General features: G+C 37.3%; 1 protein-coding gene across 5 annotated transcripts in view; it reads left to right on the top strand.

The window, feature by feature from the left end:
- KCNIP4 (potassium voltage-gated channel interacting protein 4) overlaps positions 1-17,413 on the top strand; it is a 1,084,926-nt gene that overhangs the window by 964,584 nt on the left and 102,929 nt on the right. The window contains exon 2 of one of the 5 annotated variants that reach the window (XM_045550452.1): positions 314-415. The exons of the other annotated variants lie outside the window; for them this stretch is intronic. Coding sequence (XP_045406408.1) covers positions 314-415 — 102 coding nt within the window. The remainder of the gene's footprint in view (positions 1-313; positions 416-17,413) is intronic. 5 annotated transcript variants of the gene reach the window in all.

The following is a 17,413-nucleotide window of genomic DNA, read 5'->3' as shown; positions in this document are numbered from 1 at the left end:
TGGGCCAAAAAAAGCCGCCAAATTTTACTTTTGCCATTCAACACATATACGTTCATGATTCTGTTTTCACTCGCTAAGCCTGATCTCTAATGCAATATAAGGAAAATATTTTTAAAATAAAAACTTAAATAAAGAGAAAAACAGAAACAAAAGGATTTTTACTTCCTTTTGGGGTCCCAACCCACTGCCTGTGGTTGCCAGATGGGCTGGCTGCCTCCCCTATCCTCCCTGCCTGGCTTCTCTGAAAAACCCTGCAGCATGGCCAGTTTCTCTCTGCAGACAACATTAACAGAACTGATCGTGTATCTTCTAGGTTTCCTCTACGCTCAGAACAGCACCAAGCGCAGCATTAAAGAGCGGCTCATGAAGCTCTTACCCTGCTCAGCTGCTAAAACGTCGTCTCCTGCTATTCAAAGCAAGTTTGTTTTTTTTTACCCCCAAAACTGTTTGCTTGTTTTGTTTGTTTAGGTCTGCATGCATTAAGGTTCTCTGCTTCTAAAAAGAATCAATATATTATATTCCGCAAAACCAACTCTATTGATGTACTCGTGTTTACCTAAATACCCAGGAGAACTTTTGGGCAATTATGAGGCATTTCCCACTTGGCAGCCTGACAGCACAGTGTTAGTGTCAGGAGCCTGTGCTTCTAAACATGGAGGCATTTTTGTTTGATCCTGAAGGGTGGGGAAAACCAATACATACATACTTAGATATACATATGCATATAGTATACACAGGTACACACATACACATGCATATACATACACTTAGAAACGTATATGTAAAGGGATTTATTTGAAGGAATTGGCTAGGGGGCTGCCATGCCCAAAATTCATAGGGTAAATTGGCAGCTGGAAACTCAGGAAAGATTCGATGCTGCAGTCTTCAGGCAAAATTTCTTCTTCTCCAGGAAGCCTCAGTTTTTGCTTAAGGCCTTCAACTGATTAGATGAGGCTCACCCACATTATTCAGGGTAATCCACCCTTTACCTAATGTCAACTGATTGTAGGCATTAAACACATCTACAAAATACCTTCACAGCAACATGTAGATTAGTATCTGATTAAATAACTGTGTGTGACAGCCCATATAAGGCTAACCATCATCTTTTACTCTCCAATTTTGTGGCATTCATCCTTAAGGAGTAGAAAAGAGAGGTTATCTTATCGAAAACTCATAATTTATTTTGTAAAGATTCTATATATAATTTATAATGTATATTTACAAATAGTCCATGTGTACATTCTTTCATACACAATTTTTTTTTTCAAGCATCAAAGAACTAGAATCAGAGAAGGTGGTGTCCTTTACTAGTCAGGAAATGGAATGTTAAAAAGCGAGGTGAAATACCTTAAGTTTGGTGCTATGACTCATATCTCCACCCTGTCTTTATAGTCTACCACACTATTTTGTAGGACTTATGGATTCCATTGGGAATGCCCTAGCATTTCACTAGTCTTCACAACACAATTGACCATTGAATCTCATAATAATAAGATTTAATTAATTCACTTATTTATTCAACAAATATTTATTATATGTCAATTCCTGCTCCTTGTGCTGGGAGATGCAGTAAATAAAACAGATTAAACAAACCAAAAAAAAACCTATTTCACTAGAGCTTACATTACATTCTGTGGAAAGAAGGGGCAAGACAAAATAACTTTTATTAGTAATAATCCATACACAAGAAAATTAAAATTATGGTCAAGATACATTGCTTTGATTTTTTTTCATTGCACACACAGGCACCCCATTTCACAAACAAAGCAGAACTTGTCATCAGCAACCTAGATGGCCGTAATCCAGAAAAATGCCGGAGCCCTAATCCCACATGATATTGAAGCTGCTGGTGGTTTTATTGCCTCTATTTGTCAGCGAATGTTGGTTATTAGAGTCATTACTTTTCTCCTTTCAACTTGGAATCAAAATTGCCAATTTACCAGTATTTACTGAAAGCATAGTCATTTGTACAATGTGGACAGTAAAATGTAACTTTCAAATGGATCCGTACATTCACTTGGTGAAGAATAAAATCATCATGTCCTGATAGCATTCTTCCTGCAGCAATAAGGGGTAAAGCCAAATAAATGTTCACAGAGGATGCAATGCAATTTTCAACTAAGTGCGAGGAAAAAGTATGTTTCTTGAGAGGAAAAAAAATAGAAGATATTAAAATAATGATGAGAATGACTCTAAATACTAATGGGATTTTATGGAACTGGCTGCTACTGACCGACTCTAGACTTGGCCAGTGATTTGTGTACCCCATAAGGTCTGCAGATATAAAACTCTTTTTTTTTCCCCACTAGCCACCACTTTCCCCACTAACCATCTATCAGAGAAAACCCCAGCACATAAAAGTAGTCTCCCTAAAAAGGAGAGCACACTAATTCCATTACTACATCAGTTAGGTGATTTTGTTAAAACTCTATTCGTAATCTGAGCCCTAAGCAATTGGGGAAAAAATTGAAAATATGTTTTGGGAACATAGGGCAAGGAGAAAGTGGGCACAGCCAAGTACCAGAGTGGGAGAGAACCCTGGGCTCCCAGGAGGAAAGGTGGGCACACAGAGAGCCCTAGGATGAGTCCTGGCTTGACTGGGATAGTTCTAGGCTTGAATGATCCACAGTAGCTGAAGGAAGTTTCTCCACCAGATCCCATGATGCTCCAAAATTAGGGGGCTGAAAGTCAGTTTAGTAAAGGGTCAATATTAATTCTAAATTTTATTTTCTTTTTCTAGGAAGGCATAAAAGAAAGAGCTCCTCATGGCAGGAATCTGAGACTTATCAATAGCATGTAAATAACAAAAGAAAAGAAATAATTTTTCTGCAGAAAAGCCCAAACTCTTGCTGAATTAGGGAGCACTTAGGTTCCCAAAATCAAAGAACCTTAGAGTTTGAAGGGAACAAGAAGACATCTAGCCCCATCTCACATCTACTCCATGTCTCCGTTGGTCATCCCAGAGAGTCACACTTGTTCTTCAGGAAGCCACCAGTCTGGTCATTGTACAATTTAAGGAACATTCTTCAATACACTGAGCCAAAATTGCCTTTCCTTTTAAATTCCAACCATATTGGTCCATATCCCACCCTTAAGAGCAATATGCAATGAATCTGCTCCTTCTTGCATAGGACAGCCCTTCTCCTCTTCCTCCTCCTCCCTCTCCTCCCTATTCTTCTCCTCCTTCTCTTCCTCCTCCTCCAGATTTGGGAGGTGAATGGTTTATTCTATCATGTTTACAAAAGTCACTCATGTTCAGGGCAGTCAATTTGTAAAGTGCAAGAGAGATAAGAAACCACACACAACATACAAATACAACAAAACATATAAATATATAATACATATAATCTTGAATTAATTACTTTGAAGTAATTACAAATAACTAGTAATATATTTTTTTCATAAATGTATATACATTAATGAGATCATATATGTACCAAATTTTTATTTTTTTGACACGGTGTATTTTTATAAATATTAACCTTGTTATTAAAACTTTTTGTAAACATCATTTTTAATGGGAAGCTTAATATTATATTGCATAGCTACAGTATATTGTATTTGACCCCATTCCCTGGTTTTGGATATTTAAATTGTCTTCTCCTTTACCTCCCCTGGTCAATATATATAGCACTGTGATAAATGGTTCTGTGTATATATCTATGCATGCTTTTTCTATGCATGCTTTTTAAAATTTTCTCTTAAATTTTGAATTACTGGATGAAAGAACTGATTCATCTGAATCCAAGTTTCCCAATATATATTAGAAAATTGTTTTTCAAATTGGCCTTTTTAATATTTTTTTAACACAGCGTATATATTTCCTCTTGAGTTTTTTGTTACATAGACTTAATATTCTCAATATCTGGAAAATATATATTTTTATAGTCATTTGTTAAATGTAGACTTGAATATTAGTTCTGCTGTGTATGCCTCAAATGAAAGCATTAAAAGAAGTAGCACATGACAAAGACTTTCTACATGAAGAACCATAGACATTCTTAAATTTTTATAAATTAAATGTATTTCTTATCTGTATTCAAAGACAAAAGTTGTAAGCTGCAAAATCCTGTGTGAAACCACGCATCTGACTGTGATGTTTGAGAAGACTGTCAGACAAAGGTCAAAAAGTTCCACTGCCTTGGGAAGGTGTTGGGGGACAACATGCATGGCTTTGAGGAAAAGGAGGTGACAGATCCACACAATAGCCAGTGGCCTTCTCCAATCAAGCCATGTGGCTGGGGGTTGAACAAAAGTAATAGATACACTATAATGAGAGTTAATTTAGGCCTTGGAGTGTCTTCCACCTGACATTAATAATTCCCCAAAAGAGTGAGAAATGGGATGGGGACAGGGACTGGTGACACCTGGGCCTGAGCTAAGGACCGTTTTGTTCAAGTTTTTGGCCTATCCCACTGTCCCCGAGGCAGCCAACTGCCCACTGCCCTTTGAACATCTATCCCAGGATGCTGATGAAAATACAGCATTAGGTAGTAACCTAATCACCACTGCTCAGAACCACTCGCTGAGTCTCTTAGATCATTCATTGGCATCAATTGCTGCCCATTGCTGAAGTCAGATCCTTCCCTCCATGTTCTGATCCCACCCCCACCACCTTATTGGTTACTGAACTCTGGTCAATTTTCTCTCGGAAGTATCTTTTAAATTCTCTTTTCCTTTATAGTCTTGTTCTCTGGCTCTGGCTCAGATCCTCATTATCTCTTCCAGAAACTGTTGAAAGAGGCAAAGGGAAGGTTTTGGGGTTTTGTATCCTCCTGGCAGGTGTTTGAATTCCTATTGTGCCTCTTACTAAACAAAATCCCTGGAGTTATTTAGGTAAATTCTCTGTCCCTTAGTTTTTTAATTAGTCATTCATTCCACAATAATTTCGAGAGACCCTGTGTGCAGGCGTGAGACTAGGCACTGGCTTTCTAGTGGGGAGTAAAACATGATCAATTCTCTGCCCTTGTAAAGCTTACATGGGAAGAGAGAGAATAAACATGAAAAAAAAGATAATCTCCAGAAGTGATGAGTATTATAGAGGAAGTAGACCTGTGATAATATGCTGGAAAATGAGTGTAGGTAGAGGAGCTATTTTGACTGGGTCAAAGACAGCCTCACTGATGAGGTGACGTTTGAGACCCTAACATGAGAAAAAGCCAATAATGTGAGGGTCTAGAGAGAGAGTTGCATAAGAAGGAATGGAGCATAGCTTGTTAGTGATATAGAAAGAAAGATCATTCTGATCATCAGGAAAAAATGGGTTGTCGTGGGGATTAAATAAGGTAATTCACGCATAGTACTTAGTATATGAAACATCCTGAGTGGGAATATATGACAGATATTAACTCAACTGGTAACTTAACCTCCTTCTGAGGTAGGAAGATATAATGACTAAAAAAAAGAGGTGCAGAGAAATAAAACAACTCCTTTGATTAACAGAGCTAGGGTTCTGACTCCAAAGTGTCTTCATCACTTTGTCAAACTGAGCTGCACAGATCACCTCTGATAGTGATTGAGGAAGACCTTGTAGGTCTATAATATAGCTCTTTTCATAACGTGAAACTTCAAATTGAAAAGAAACATGGGAAAACACTAGATCTGGCTTTTTGCCTCCTAGAAGGTATGTTTTACATGCCCATTTCACAATTGAGGCAACGGTGGCCTAGAAAGGTTGAAATGATTTGTGTAGAGTTCTACAACTGAGACATTGGGTAAACAAAACTCTATACCCCAAGTCCCCTTAGTTCAGTGGTACAGGTACACTTACTGAAAGACTGCAAGATATGGGACTGTCACACTCATAGAAGACTTACTGGAAAAATTCAAGGAGAGGTGAAGGAAAATTTCTGGGACTGTGGCATACTGGAGAGCCCACTGGACTAGATACTGGCTAAGGAAATAATTATCCTGTTTTAAGTGTTATAAATAAAGTAATATACCATATTATAATAATAGTAGTAATAATAATAATCTTCTATAAGAAATATACTCTGTTTTATATGTGAGGAATCTGAAGACTAGAGCAGGGAAAAGATTTGTTCAAAATCACAAAGCTGTTACCAAAAAAAAAAAATCTGGGATAAGAAACTCAACTCCAAGTCCAGTATTTTTCAACACTAACATCTTGTGATTTGATATCAGTTAAGGTCCAGGAAGAAAACACAAAGCACATTTAAATGAGGCAATAGACGACAGTTTAATGAAGGAACTATTTGCAAAGGTGTAAATAGGGTTTCAGGAGCCAACAAGGCTGGTGAAGCACCCACTGTCAGCAAGGGTGAAAATTATCATTTCTAGACTGACAGTTACCAGGAGGTGGAGAAAGCCATAGCTATAGCTGTACCTATAAGAGAGGGCTTCCCAACGTGGGCTCTGGTTCTTGTAAGAGAAATACAGCCATTGTCAACCCACCAGGGAGGGAGCCCAAAGAATAAATACCACTGTCTCTCTTTCTTTCTCTTCCTCCTCTCCATTGTCCAAACCCAATAGGAAGCACAAGGGCAAGAAGTCCAGCTGATATTGTCCATAGAGGTCAGCCTCCCAGTCCTATAGCTGCATTTAGAAGCGTGAAGGGTATACCAGGAGGCCAGATAAAGAAAATGGTTCCCAGATTTTGTACATCTTGGGAGCCAGGAGTTGGCATCCACAGGATCAATTTTAATTCTCAGTCAGTCACACTGCTCCTCCTCTTGTAAAATTTATTCCCAATTCCATGATATCTTGGAGGCTGACAACTAACTCACAAAGTATATTGACATTGAATAGATGTTTATAGGATTAAGGAACTTAACTAGCTATTTTATGGATGGCTTAGTGTCAAGAAATTCCTAGCTACTTATACTCTATATAAGCACAAATACTTTTCCTTTAAAAAATAAATGCTATCAAGTCTGTGGCTATGTCTCCTCAATAAATAACTGTGAGTAATTCACTTTATCTCTCTATGCCCCAGCTCTTTTATCTAAAGAATAAATTAATCATTTTCCTTATTTATTCAAAGGACATTACGGTGACAAAAGGTTACTTACTAGTTAATGGGCAAGAACTAATGCAAAAGATAAAACATTCAACACTTGATTATATGTATATGTATACACATTTTTATTTAAATTTGATTCATAATAACAGCTACTCAGTCATATCTCAGTGCCCTCATTTAATCAAAATAATTGATTCACTAAATTAAAGCTTCATTTCAGGGGTTTTGGTTTTTGATTTGAGCAGAAATGAGTGAGTGCAACAAGGTTATTGTGAGGCTAGACTACTCATAACCAAAAAGCCACCATCAGTACATTGCCTCACATAATTGCAAAACTAACAGCATTTCAGAGTTTTAGTGTCAAATATAGCAAAACATTTCAGTGTGTTTTGTTTTTCCTGGTTGTATATTGATCATAGAAAGTTTTAGATGCCTCTCTTGGCAGAGAAACCATCAACATTTGGCTGATGGAGGATTTGTTTGCAAAAAGTGACTTGAACTGCCAATGTACTGCCAATTAAAAATACAACAGTAATGTCCTGGAAATCCAAAAAAAAAAATGTTTAACCTTCTGACAATTAATTAATCTCATGCTAACTCCTTGGTGAATTTGGCTAACGGCTCTGACCTGGGCATGCAGTCAGGAAAATCTTTGGAGGAAGAGAGGCATAACCCATGAAAGTTTATAAATTTAATTTTTACCAACCTTAAGTGGCTTGCCCAAAGTCAAATAAGTATTTAGTGATAAATGGAAAGTTGGGCATTTTTTTCTTGGTCCATGATGTATCTACCAGTAATAGTCATTAAAGCATGAATGGGTCTTAGTATAGGAGAGCTAGAGGCAAGAGCTCCAAGACCGCTGTTTCCTGTTGGCAGGTTTAATGAATTGCACTTCAATATGGCAGACAGTTATGAAGCATTAACTATTTGAAAGGTGATAGTGCCAGGCACAGGGGAACACACAGATCACTATGTCAGAAGACTGGCATTGTACTGAAATAAACAGACACATATACATTAATAGATCACTTGGATACAGTGAATATAAGTAAAATGTAGTGGGAAGCAATTAGAGATGCATTAGAATTAAGAAGTTAAGTGTGATAACTCTGGGACTAGCCATTCTGGTTCAAATACTGGTTCTGTGACTAACTACCTATAGAAACTTAAGGTAAATTGCTTACCCTTTCTGGGCTTTAACATCCTTATCTGTAACATGGAAATAATAATAGTAAATATCCTATAACTTCACCCAAAGAATTAATGACCATATGAAGTGTTTAGAACAGTGACTGGCTGGTAAGTGGTCAATAAATGTTGGCTGCTCTTGCTTTATTCTACTACTACTACGATGATCATGACTACTGTAGTCACACATGCAATAGAATCTCACCTGGGTGCATTTCACAAAGGGGTAATGTTTCAGCTAGGCCCTTTGAAGAAGAATCACCATTTCAGCAGAGGGAGAAAAGGAAGGAGGAACAGTTTAGGTACTTGAAAGGATAAAGCTTGAGAAGTCAGGAAGGGCAAGAAATAGGGAAGAGAAACAGCCAGAAAGGTGAGCTGGGCCAGATTTTGAGGGATCTTCCAACCAAAACGAGGCTAGATATGCGCTGCAGAGAGGCAATGGGGATATTACGTGAGGTTGTTAAGCTGGGGACTGATTCCCTGTCTTGACTAGGGGTAGGGATGGCTAGAGACAGCCAAGAATAGAACAAGCTGGACAGCAGTCCCATTTTAAGAGGGTTAATGGTGAACTTGTAGTCACAGAAAAGACTAGGAAAGGGTCAAGAACAACACTGGAAGACAAGACACAGACAGGGTGTCAAAACTATCAACAAAACTTAGTGGGGCATTGGTTTCTGAATCAACGACCAACTGAAACTCGGAGTGATAAAATAACACAAAAATAAATCAGAAGGCAGTTAAATTGCTGAGGGAGAAAAGGAAAGAAGATGTAAAAATCAGTTGTAAAACACTTAGAAAGTCTATGCAAGAGATAACATTAACAGCTAAATTTTATTGAGCACAACACTATTCTACTCCAGAACAAGTATTGCTAATATTCACTGCAAGCCTACAAGGAAGGTACCGTTAGAAGAGAAAACTGAACAAATAAATTAAATCACTAACCCAGTATCTCACAATTACATATCAAAGCAGGGATTTGACCTTAAATACTGTAATACCAGAGCTTGGGGTCTTCACCACTAGACTACGCTGCATACAAGAGATGACAAAGACCTGAATATACGGCAGTCACAGTGGAAGGAGGAGGACAAATTTGAAACACACTTCAAAGGTGTGTGTAATTGAAAATATTGGAAAAAATTGGTGGTATTGAGTGAAAGACAGGAAAGAGACAAAATAATTCCACCAAAAGGATAATGGTGACCTTAATCAAGATAAGTAGTGGAGAAGGAAGACCATAAAAGTGAGTTAAGGAAAGATGACAGTTTTATTTTAGACACATTTGCTAAAAGTGCCTAAAGAAAAGTGTTTGAACTACCTAAAGAACACAAGTCATTCTCCAACAAGCTTTAAACAATTTTGTGGTTGATTATGTTTGCTCTTGTTGTGTATCTTTTATTTTTTTATTTTTTCTTCTTGCTATATAATGAAATATTTTGCTTCTCACTGGATTCTTTCACTATTTTTGTTACTGTTAATTTGGGCCCAAATGGGTGGAGTGATGACTATTTACAAAAAAAAAAAAAATTGAGTAGAATGTTAGATAAATAAAATAATTCTTTTTTTTCTTTTATTGATACTTTTATGATTGGTCACCAATGTAGCTTCTAATGGAAGTTGTATATACTTATTTTCCATTTGCATTGACCTAAGAAGTAATATTTAGGCTAAACATGAGTGCAGTCAACAAGTCTGATTTCTGCTCAAATGGGAACTTGATACTTCAAGCAGGCTCAATTTTCCACTCCACCAGGTCTATTAAATACAGAGCATTGCTATGTTATCTGCTTAGATTACAGGGTTAAAGTGTAGCCTTCTTACTTTCAAATTGACTTCTTGCCAAGGGATTTGGAGCAGCAATTGTGATGGGCAGCAGTTCTTTACATTGGCCCATCTTTGCTTGCAAGATTTCGTTAAAAAACAAATAAACAAAAAAGAATAGCAGAAGTTCTGGCAATGAACTGACGGAGAAAACCTTTTTTACCTTTCCTCAAACCATTCTCATTTGAGACTTTGAAACGTTAGATAGACAAACAATTCCACAGCATATCATATTGTTCTCTGACTCTGCTTGGAGGTAGACATATTCTCCAGTGAGTATTCCTGGAGGTTGCAGAAATCACATTTATTTCAATCACAGTGTAAAATTGATTAATGCTTTAGGTGAGCAGATGTTAGAAGGATCGGCAGCAAAATCATCAAACAATAGCAGCAAGATTGCATGTGGATTCCTAAGATGCACCATGCACTGTGAAAAAATTTTTAATACATTATTCTATTTAATCTTCAGTTATTGTTCAAGTGTTACGATTGTCACCATTTTGCAGAGAAAGAGATTGAGGATTTGAGGTTTTACTGACTTGTCCCAAATTACATAGCTACTAAGCAGCAGAGCTAGGACTCAAGCCCAGGTTGTTCAGTCATTCGGAAAATTTTTATCAATACCTGCTACGTGGCAGGCATCAACCTAGGTGCCAGTGATGCAACCATGAGCAAGCCAGACATGGATCCAGCCCACCGGGATCTCACGGTCTAACGGGAGAAACCAGGCAGAGCCTGTGCAATAATTCCCACGCTTTGTTTCTTCATAGCATTTTTCCAGGTTCTCTGAGGTCACTTCCAACTCTTTTCACTTGATGATGCGGAGGGTGGTTTTATGATTTTTGCCATGACTGCCCCATCTCGTAACATCAAGATGAATTCAGGCATCATTATTTGGGTGGCATGATTACAACCAAGCTGCCTCTGAACTCAGAGGAAAAATGAGGTCAAAGAGAGACACTACCTTTCCATGGACAAACGTTTTGAGACATAAATATGTAAAGACCAGATGGAAATTGTGTCTGTGTTCAATGAATGTTTAATACAGCAGTACAGCTCAGTTGTTTTCTTGTTGAACACCACCATGGGCAGGAAGGTCTGAGACATGCTCCCAGGGCAGTGTACCCACCAGGAAAAGTATTAATAATTCTTAGAAACTGAGTAATTTCAAGGCTGGTCCTGTCCTGGGCTTTCCTACTCTGCAGTCCTTGTCATTCCTTGGTCCTTCTAATATTTTAAATTTATTCCTTTATTTAATAAAAGAAAGAATTACTGTTTTCTGTCAACATTTACTCCTTTAGTGATCTCATTGAGTTTCATGGTCTTAACTATTAACTTATATGGTACTGACTCTGACGTTTACATCTTCAGCCTAGACTGTGTTTGTCAACTCCAGAACCGCGTGTCCATCTGCCCATTCAATATCCCCACTCAGATGCCCCATTAGTGACTCGTCCATGAGAATTTCAGGTCCATGTGAAAAAGGATTTTCTCTTTTTTATTTATTCCAGTGTCTCCTGTGCCTTGAACACTGCCTGGCTCATAAGAGGCACTCGATACATATTTAATGAATAAATTGTCTCTAATGTCCAGACTATGCTGGACATTAGTGGTGACATGATAACCAAGGTAGAGCTCTTGCCTCCAAATGTTCACGTAACAGAGGAAATGACTGTTTTTCAAAAAGGTCATTGATATAGAAAGCAGCCAGAGCCAACAACAAAGACACATGCTGCATGGAAGACCAAGGAGGCCTCTCCTCAGTCAAGCCTCTTCCCTGTTGGCATCAACTTTAGAGAATGGAGACAGAGAAGGATAAGGAGGAAGAAAGACAAGTTCATATAGAGGAGATAGTATAAGCAAAAGTATAAAAGGCAACAACTTAGGCTTTGTTCAGGGAATAGAGAACTGTCCAGGATATTAGATCCTAAGGTGTGTGGGAGGAAATGACAGGCTATAAACCTTGGTTATTGTCTAAATGTCTAAAATTTCATTCCAAAAAATGGCCCTTCTTCTCTTATCAATACCAAACTGGAAGAGCAGAAAAGGCCCTAAGGGAGCTGTGGTTTCTAATGGATCCCACTATGGGTAATTCATCTGCTCACAGTCACTACAAAAAGAAGCAGCTTGGTACAATTTTTAGAGCAAGGACTTTGGCAACTGACAAAATTACTCTTACTGTGTGTCTTTGGACAAGTTATACAATCTCCCTGTACCTCAATTTATCCATCCAATACGGGCAAAATAATACTCATTTCAAAGGACTTATTAATAAGTACATGAGATAATAAGTGATATTTTAAACACTATGTGCCAGGCACTGTTTTAAATGTTTTATACAAATTATTTCCTTTCAACCTCATGACAACATTTTGCAGTAGGTCCTGTAGTTGTCCCCCTTTTATTGATGAAGAAACTAAAGCACAGAGAGACTAAGCACCTTGCCCAAGGTCACAAAAGTAACAAGTGTCAGAAAAGGAATTCAAACTCAAGAATTGCTGCTCCAGAGCTCTCACTCCTCAAGATTCTATTAATACAATACTTCCTTATTTGAGAAGCATGCAATAATTATTAATAATCATAATTGCTGTCATTTATTGATTAATTACTGCCTGCCAATAAGTAATTCAATATCTTGGAATAACTTTCTGAAATTGATACAAATATTATCTTCAGTTTATAGATCTTTAAATTGAGGCTTGGCAAGGTTAAACACATTGTCCAGTGGCAGAGTTAGGAAATAGACCCAGGAAAAAACAGAAATTTGGAGCAATTGAATAATTTGCCAGCATTAGTGTTCCCAGGCACTGTCCTGCTCATTACGTTAAAGGGGGACACTAGATATTGTTGGACATAATCCTAATATTGCTACAAATAATAACAATAACACTATCACTGAGTGTTTACTATGTGCCAGACACATGTACTATCTCATTTAAAGCCCACAGTCACCCTATTCTATAATATTGAGTGCTATTTTATGTCCATTTTTATGCCATTAAAAATATGAAGGAAGTAAGGCTTAGAGAGTTTTACTAACTTATCTGAGCAACACAATAAATGTCAAGCTGATGTTTAGACTAAGCAGGCTAACTTTCTCGAAACCAAGAAACAAGCATAAAAGTAGAAGGAACATAACAAAACCCAGATTGCTGCTCAATTTTCCCATTCTGTTTTAAACATAGCCATGATGGATAAATATTTTACGGCAGCATATTATTGCCATCACTGATAATAGCTCCAAGTCATACCCTAATATACCACCAGAAATTTCGTCTTACTAAGCTTACCCAAGCTCTTTCTAACTCCTTAGATAATTGATTCCATCTGTCTACTGCCTACTTCCTAAAGCAGCACAGTAACATCTTATGAATGGGGCATGATATTTTGCATAAATATATTTCTGTATGCTTATTCCTTTACAATAAATTTTTAAGTGCAAATTTTTTTAATGTTATTGTATACGTTTAATTTGCACATGAGGCTTTGATAAACATATAAATGATGAAATGGTTACTACCGTCAAGCAAATTAACATAATTATCATCTCACATAGCTACCCATTTTAAGTGTGTGGCAAGAGCACCTAAATTCTATTATTTCAGCAAGAATCTCAAACCTAATACAATATTGTCTATAGCCTTCACTTACATTAAATCTCTAGACTTTTTCATCTTATATATCTGTTACTTTGTATCCTTTGACCTAAATCTCCCCAATTCCTCCTGCTCCAAACCACTGTTTTATTCTCTATCTCCGTGTAGTCAACTTTGGGTTTTTTTAGATTCCACATGTAAGTGAGATCATGCAGTATTTATTTTTTTCTCTGTGTGGCTTATTTCACTTAACATAATGTCCTTCAGGTTCATCCAAGTTGTTGCAAATGGCAAGATCCCTTTCTTTCTTAAGACTGAAAGATATTCCATTGTGTATACAACATAGTTTCTTTATCCATTCATCCAGCGATGGACACTTAGGCTGTTTCCATATTTTGGCTATTGTGAATAGTGCTGCAATTTTCAATTAACAATTTTTTAAAAAATTTGTCACTTCTCTGTCACCTTCTGAAGTAAAGTAAGCATATTAAGTAAAGATTACAGATCAAAAGCTGGTCACTGACTTTTTATCGTCACTGTTTCCTCTAATATGCTTATGACCTTTTTCAACGTATTCCCTCCTTTCTTCTCAGTCAGCTGTCACTTCTATCCATTAGGGTCAGGAAGCTTGAGTTTAAGTCCTGACTCCATAACTTCCTATTTCTATGTCCTTTATAAGTTATGTCATTCCTTCCAACACTGATTTCCTCATCTATAAAAGCAGAATGACAATATTGATGAATAGAATAATCACATTCCTTAGATATAATAATGAAAATGCAAATAATTTTGCTTATGACAAAGAACCAGCCATGGAAAGTTAGGTGCTAATACTGTGGCTCATGGGCTCCTGCTCGTTTACTCTCCTCCTTCCCCATCCGCACCTGCTTCTGATGTGGAGTCAGAACCTTAAAACCATGGATACAGTAGCGATGGGGTCACTCTTATTGATAAAGGACATTGTGACAGGCATTGGCAAAGTGCTGCAGCACTTTGACTGGGATTCAAGGAGACCAGGGTTTAGGCCCAGTTCTGCCAGTGAAGCTAAGGCTCTGTATTTTGATACGAATTTGCAAAGTTAAGGGACTGGATTCAAGGCAACTTTCAATTCTAACATAACTGTATTGTCTGCTTGGAGCTCTTTTGCTATGAATTTTCTGTTTCTTATTTAAGTGTGTGATTTCTAGATAGATGGGACATCATTCTCTCTCTCCTGTTCTAGGAAAGGTAGAATAGCAGAATCGTTAATTACATGAATCCTAGAACAAGAACTCCCAGAGTTACTGTGTTACTCTGTTACTGTGTGACCCTGGGCAAGTTACTTAAACTCTCTGTGCCAATGTCTTCATCCCAGAACAGGAATATAGCATTCATATTATACCGATGGGGATTTTTATGAGTTAATATATGTAAAGTGCTTCCACATGGAAAATGCTATGAAAAGTAGTTCTTAATATTAGATTTTTAAGACAAAAGGAGAAAAATCTATCAAAGTTCAAGAGAAACTCCTTTCTTAGGGCATTGTTTAATTTAGTGAACTAATCTGAGCTATCTTTCTTCATCTCTTTCCACATTTCAATACTTTAGAAATTTTTTTCTTTGATCATAATTGCTCTCATGTTTTGCCTCTCCTGACTAGAGTATCAATCTTTTTTGGACTGTCTTTCTACATAAATTCAATCACATTCTTTGTTTCCTTCTCCCCACCTCCCTCCCCTACTGCCCCCCGCCACCAGCATTTCTATTGTAGATTTTCTCTTTGTGTGTTATGATTGGCAATATAATTTTTATTTCTCTTCATTTGCCAAAAATCAATTAAGACCCTACCGCCTAAAAAATAATAGCTTCTATTGTAAAGAGCCATTCATGACTTGCTGTACTAATAAGATGGATTAATGCTGATAATAAGCACTTCAATTAGGTGATTATTTTTTAAAATTTAACCTTGTTGAAGAGTTATTTATGTTTATAAATAAGGTAGAGACAATCCATTCATAAGTGCTGTGAGAAATAGCTCCAGCAGTTCATCTCTAGGTTGTTATATTTTATACGTGATTGAATTCAATCATGAAATTGCAAAGCAATTCAAGTTCTTCTAGAATGGAAATTGCAATGTCATTGCCAAAAACCACCTGTAATAGAAGACGTTCAAAATAACTGGCCATTTTCAAACTACTTTTCATTTTCAATGTGATATATGAATATTAATAGGATAAAGTACCAACTATAAGAGGTTTTGTTTTTATTTATTTATTTTTTTTTTTGGTCTTAACATACTTTCATTTCAGGGTCAGGGTTCCAGAAACACAAATCAGACTAACTAAAACATTGGGGTTCCAATTGTTCAGGATAGTCTGGGATTCCTGCAGTGTTTCAGATGGATGGATTGCTTTCTACTCTCAGGCTGCATGTGATCAGCTTGGAATTAATTGTTCATATGCTCTCCACGGGCACCTTAAAATAGCTCTTGGTGGGTGGATGGGCGAATAGTTGTGAAGACAGAAAATCAAGGGAGTCCCAGGCCTTGAGATAAAGCATTTCAATTTGTCAAAGTTTAAAGAGTTGCTTACAGGGCCTGGCCCAGGTTTGAGCTGTCCATCCAGGGAAGTCAAATGATGGAAGAGGAAGAGGAAGGGGGAGAGGAAAGAGAGGTTTGGGGCAGGTCCTGACTCCCTCCCCCACCTCACTCCTCCTCTGTGCAGCTGCGTGAACATGAGCAAATTCCTCCACCCCTGAAACTGTTTTCTCAACTGATTATCTTTGAACATTGTGAGCAGTGGAACTTAGGAATGGAATGCTGAGTATCTGAACATCCTGTCCACACCCTGCAAGTTTTTCAAGTAGAAAGGAAGGGAAGAAAGAAATTATATTAGTGCCATGAAAAATAGCTTTGGAAATCTTCCTCTAGGACGCTTTATCTTTGTCTTGGTGTGTTAGATTTGAACATTAATCAAACAACAGCATCACCTCTTTATTCCAAAGGTCCTCGGGGTAGTTTCCAATGCTATGGCCAAGAATCTTCCAGCATTGGAAACCCTCTTCCAATACCTGCCACGGGACCAAGGTTCTAAATATTTAATAATATGTAACACATCATTAGAAAGAAATCAACTTCATCATGATGTTATTGCCATACCAATCAAGTCACTATTAGACCGATGTAATCAAAGGTAAACATTAGGAGTGAAGATTCAAAGGGTATTTTTATAAATGAGATAAAACTGTATAAGTCAAGCAGCCTGAATCTTTGTCTAGATAAATCAATTTCAGTTCAAACTGAATTTTAAAGTTATAGTACTTATGATTTTTTTATAATGAAAAATGGGCACATTTATTTTTAAAGAAGGGTCATATTGTGTTTAGAAATGGGACTTCCTGTAGATATACCCACTATCCTTGGAATGCTCCAAATAGTTATTCTTTTATTTCACATTCTTTTATTGGGCACTTGTAGAGGGCCAAATCAGATGCTGCTGGACCAGTCTGGCCAGTATTCTGGCAGGACCTGTGCTGTGATGGGTAAGGACTCAACTCTCTGTGTACAGCCTGAGTTCTGAATCAGCTTCCTCAAAAGAGTGACATGATTCTTCATAAAATGATTTGATTTCTGCATTAGAAGCCTTGTTTACGAACACATGCCTTCAGAAGGCAGGACTCACACTCTTATTTGTTTGTAAAGGACAATGCTCTGTAGTAATGTTCTGGAGGGTAGGGTTTGATCTCAGAGTCAAATTTGCATAATTATGAGTTGAGTTGTAATAGCTTCTGCTGTAGTTTAAGAGAAGTTGTGAGAAAGGGGAGAAAGATGCTTATTTTTAAA

This window comes from Lemur catta, chromosome 4, assembly GCF_020740605.2.
Source record: "Lemur catta isolate mLemCat1 chromosome 4, mLemCat1.pri, whole genome shotgun sequence".
Classification (NCBI taxonomy): Eukaryota; Metazoa; Chordata; class Mammalia; order Primates; family Lemuridae; genus Lemur; species Lemur catta.
The sequence above is the reverse complement of the archived record's forward strand: the minus strand, read 5'-3'. Positions and strand labels throughout refer to the sequence as shown.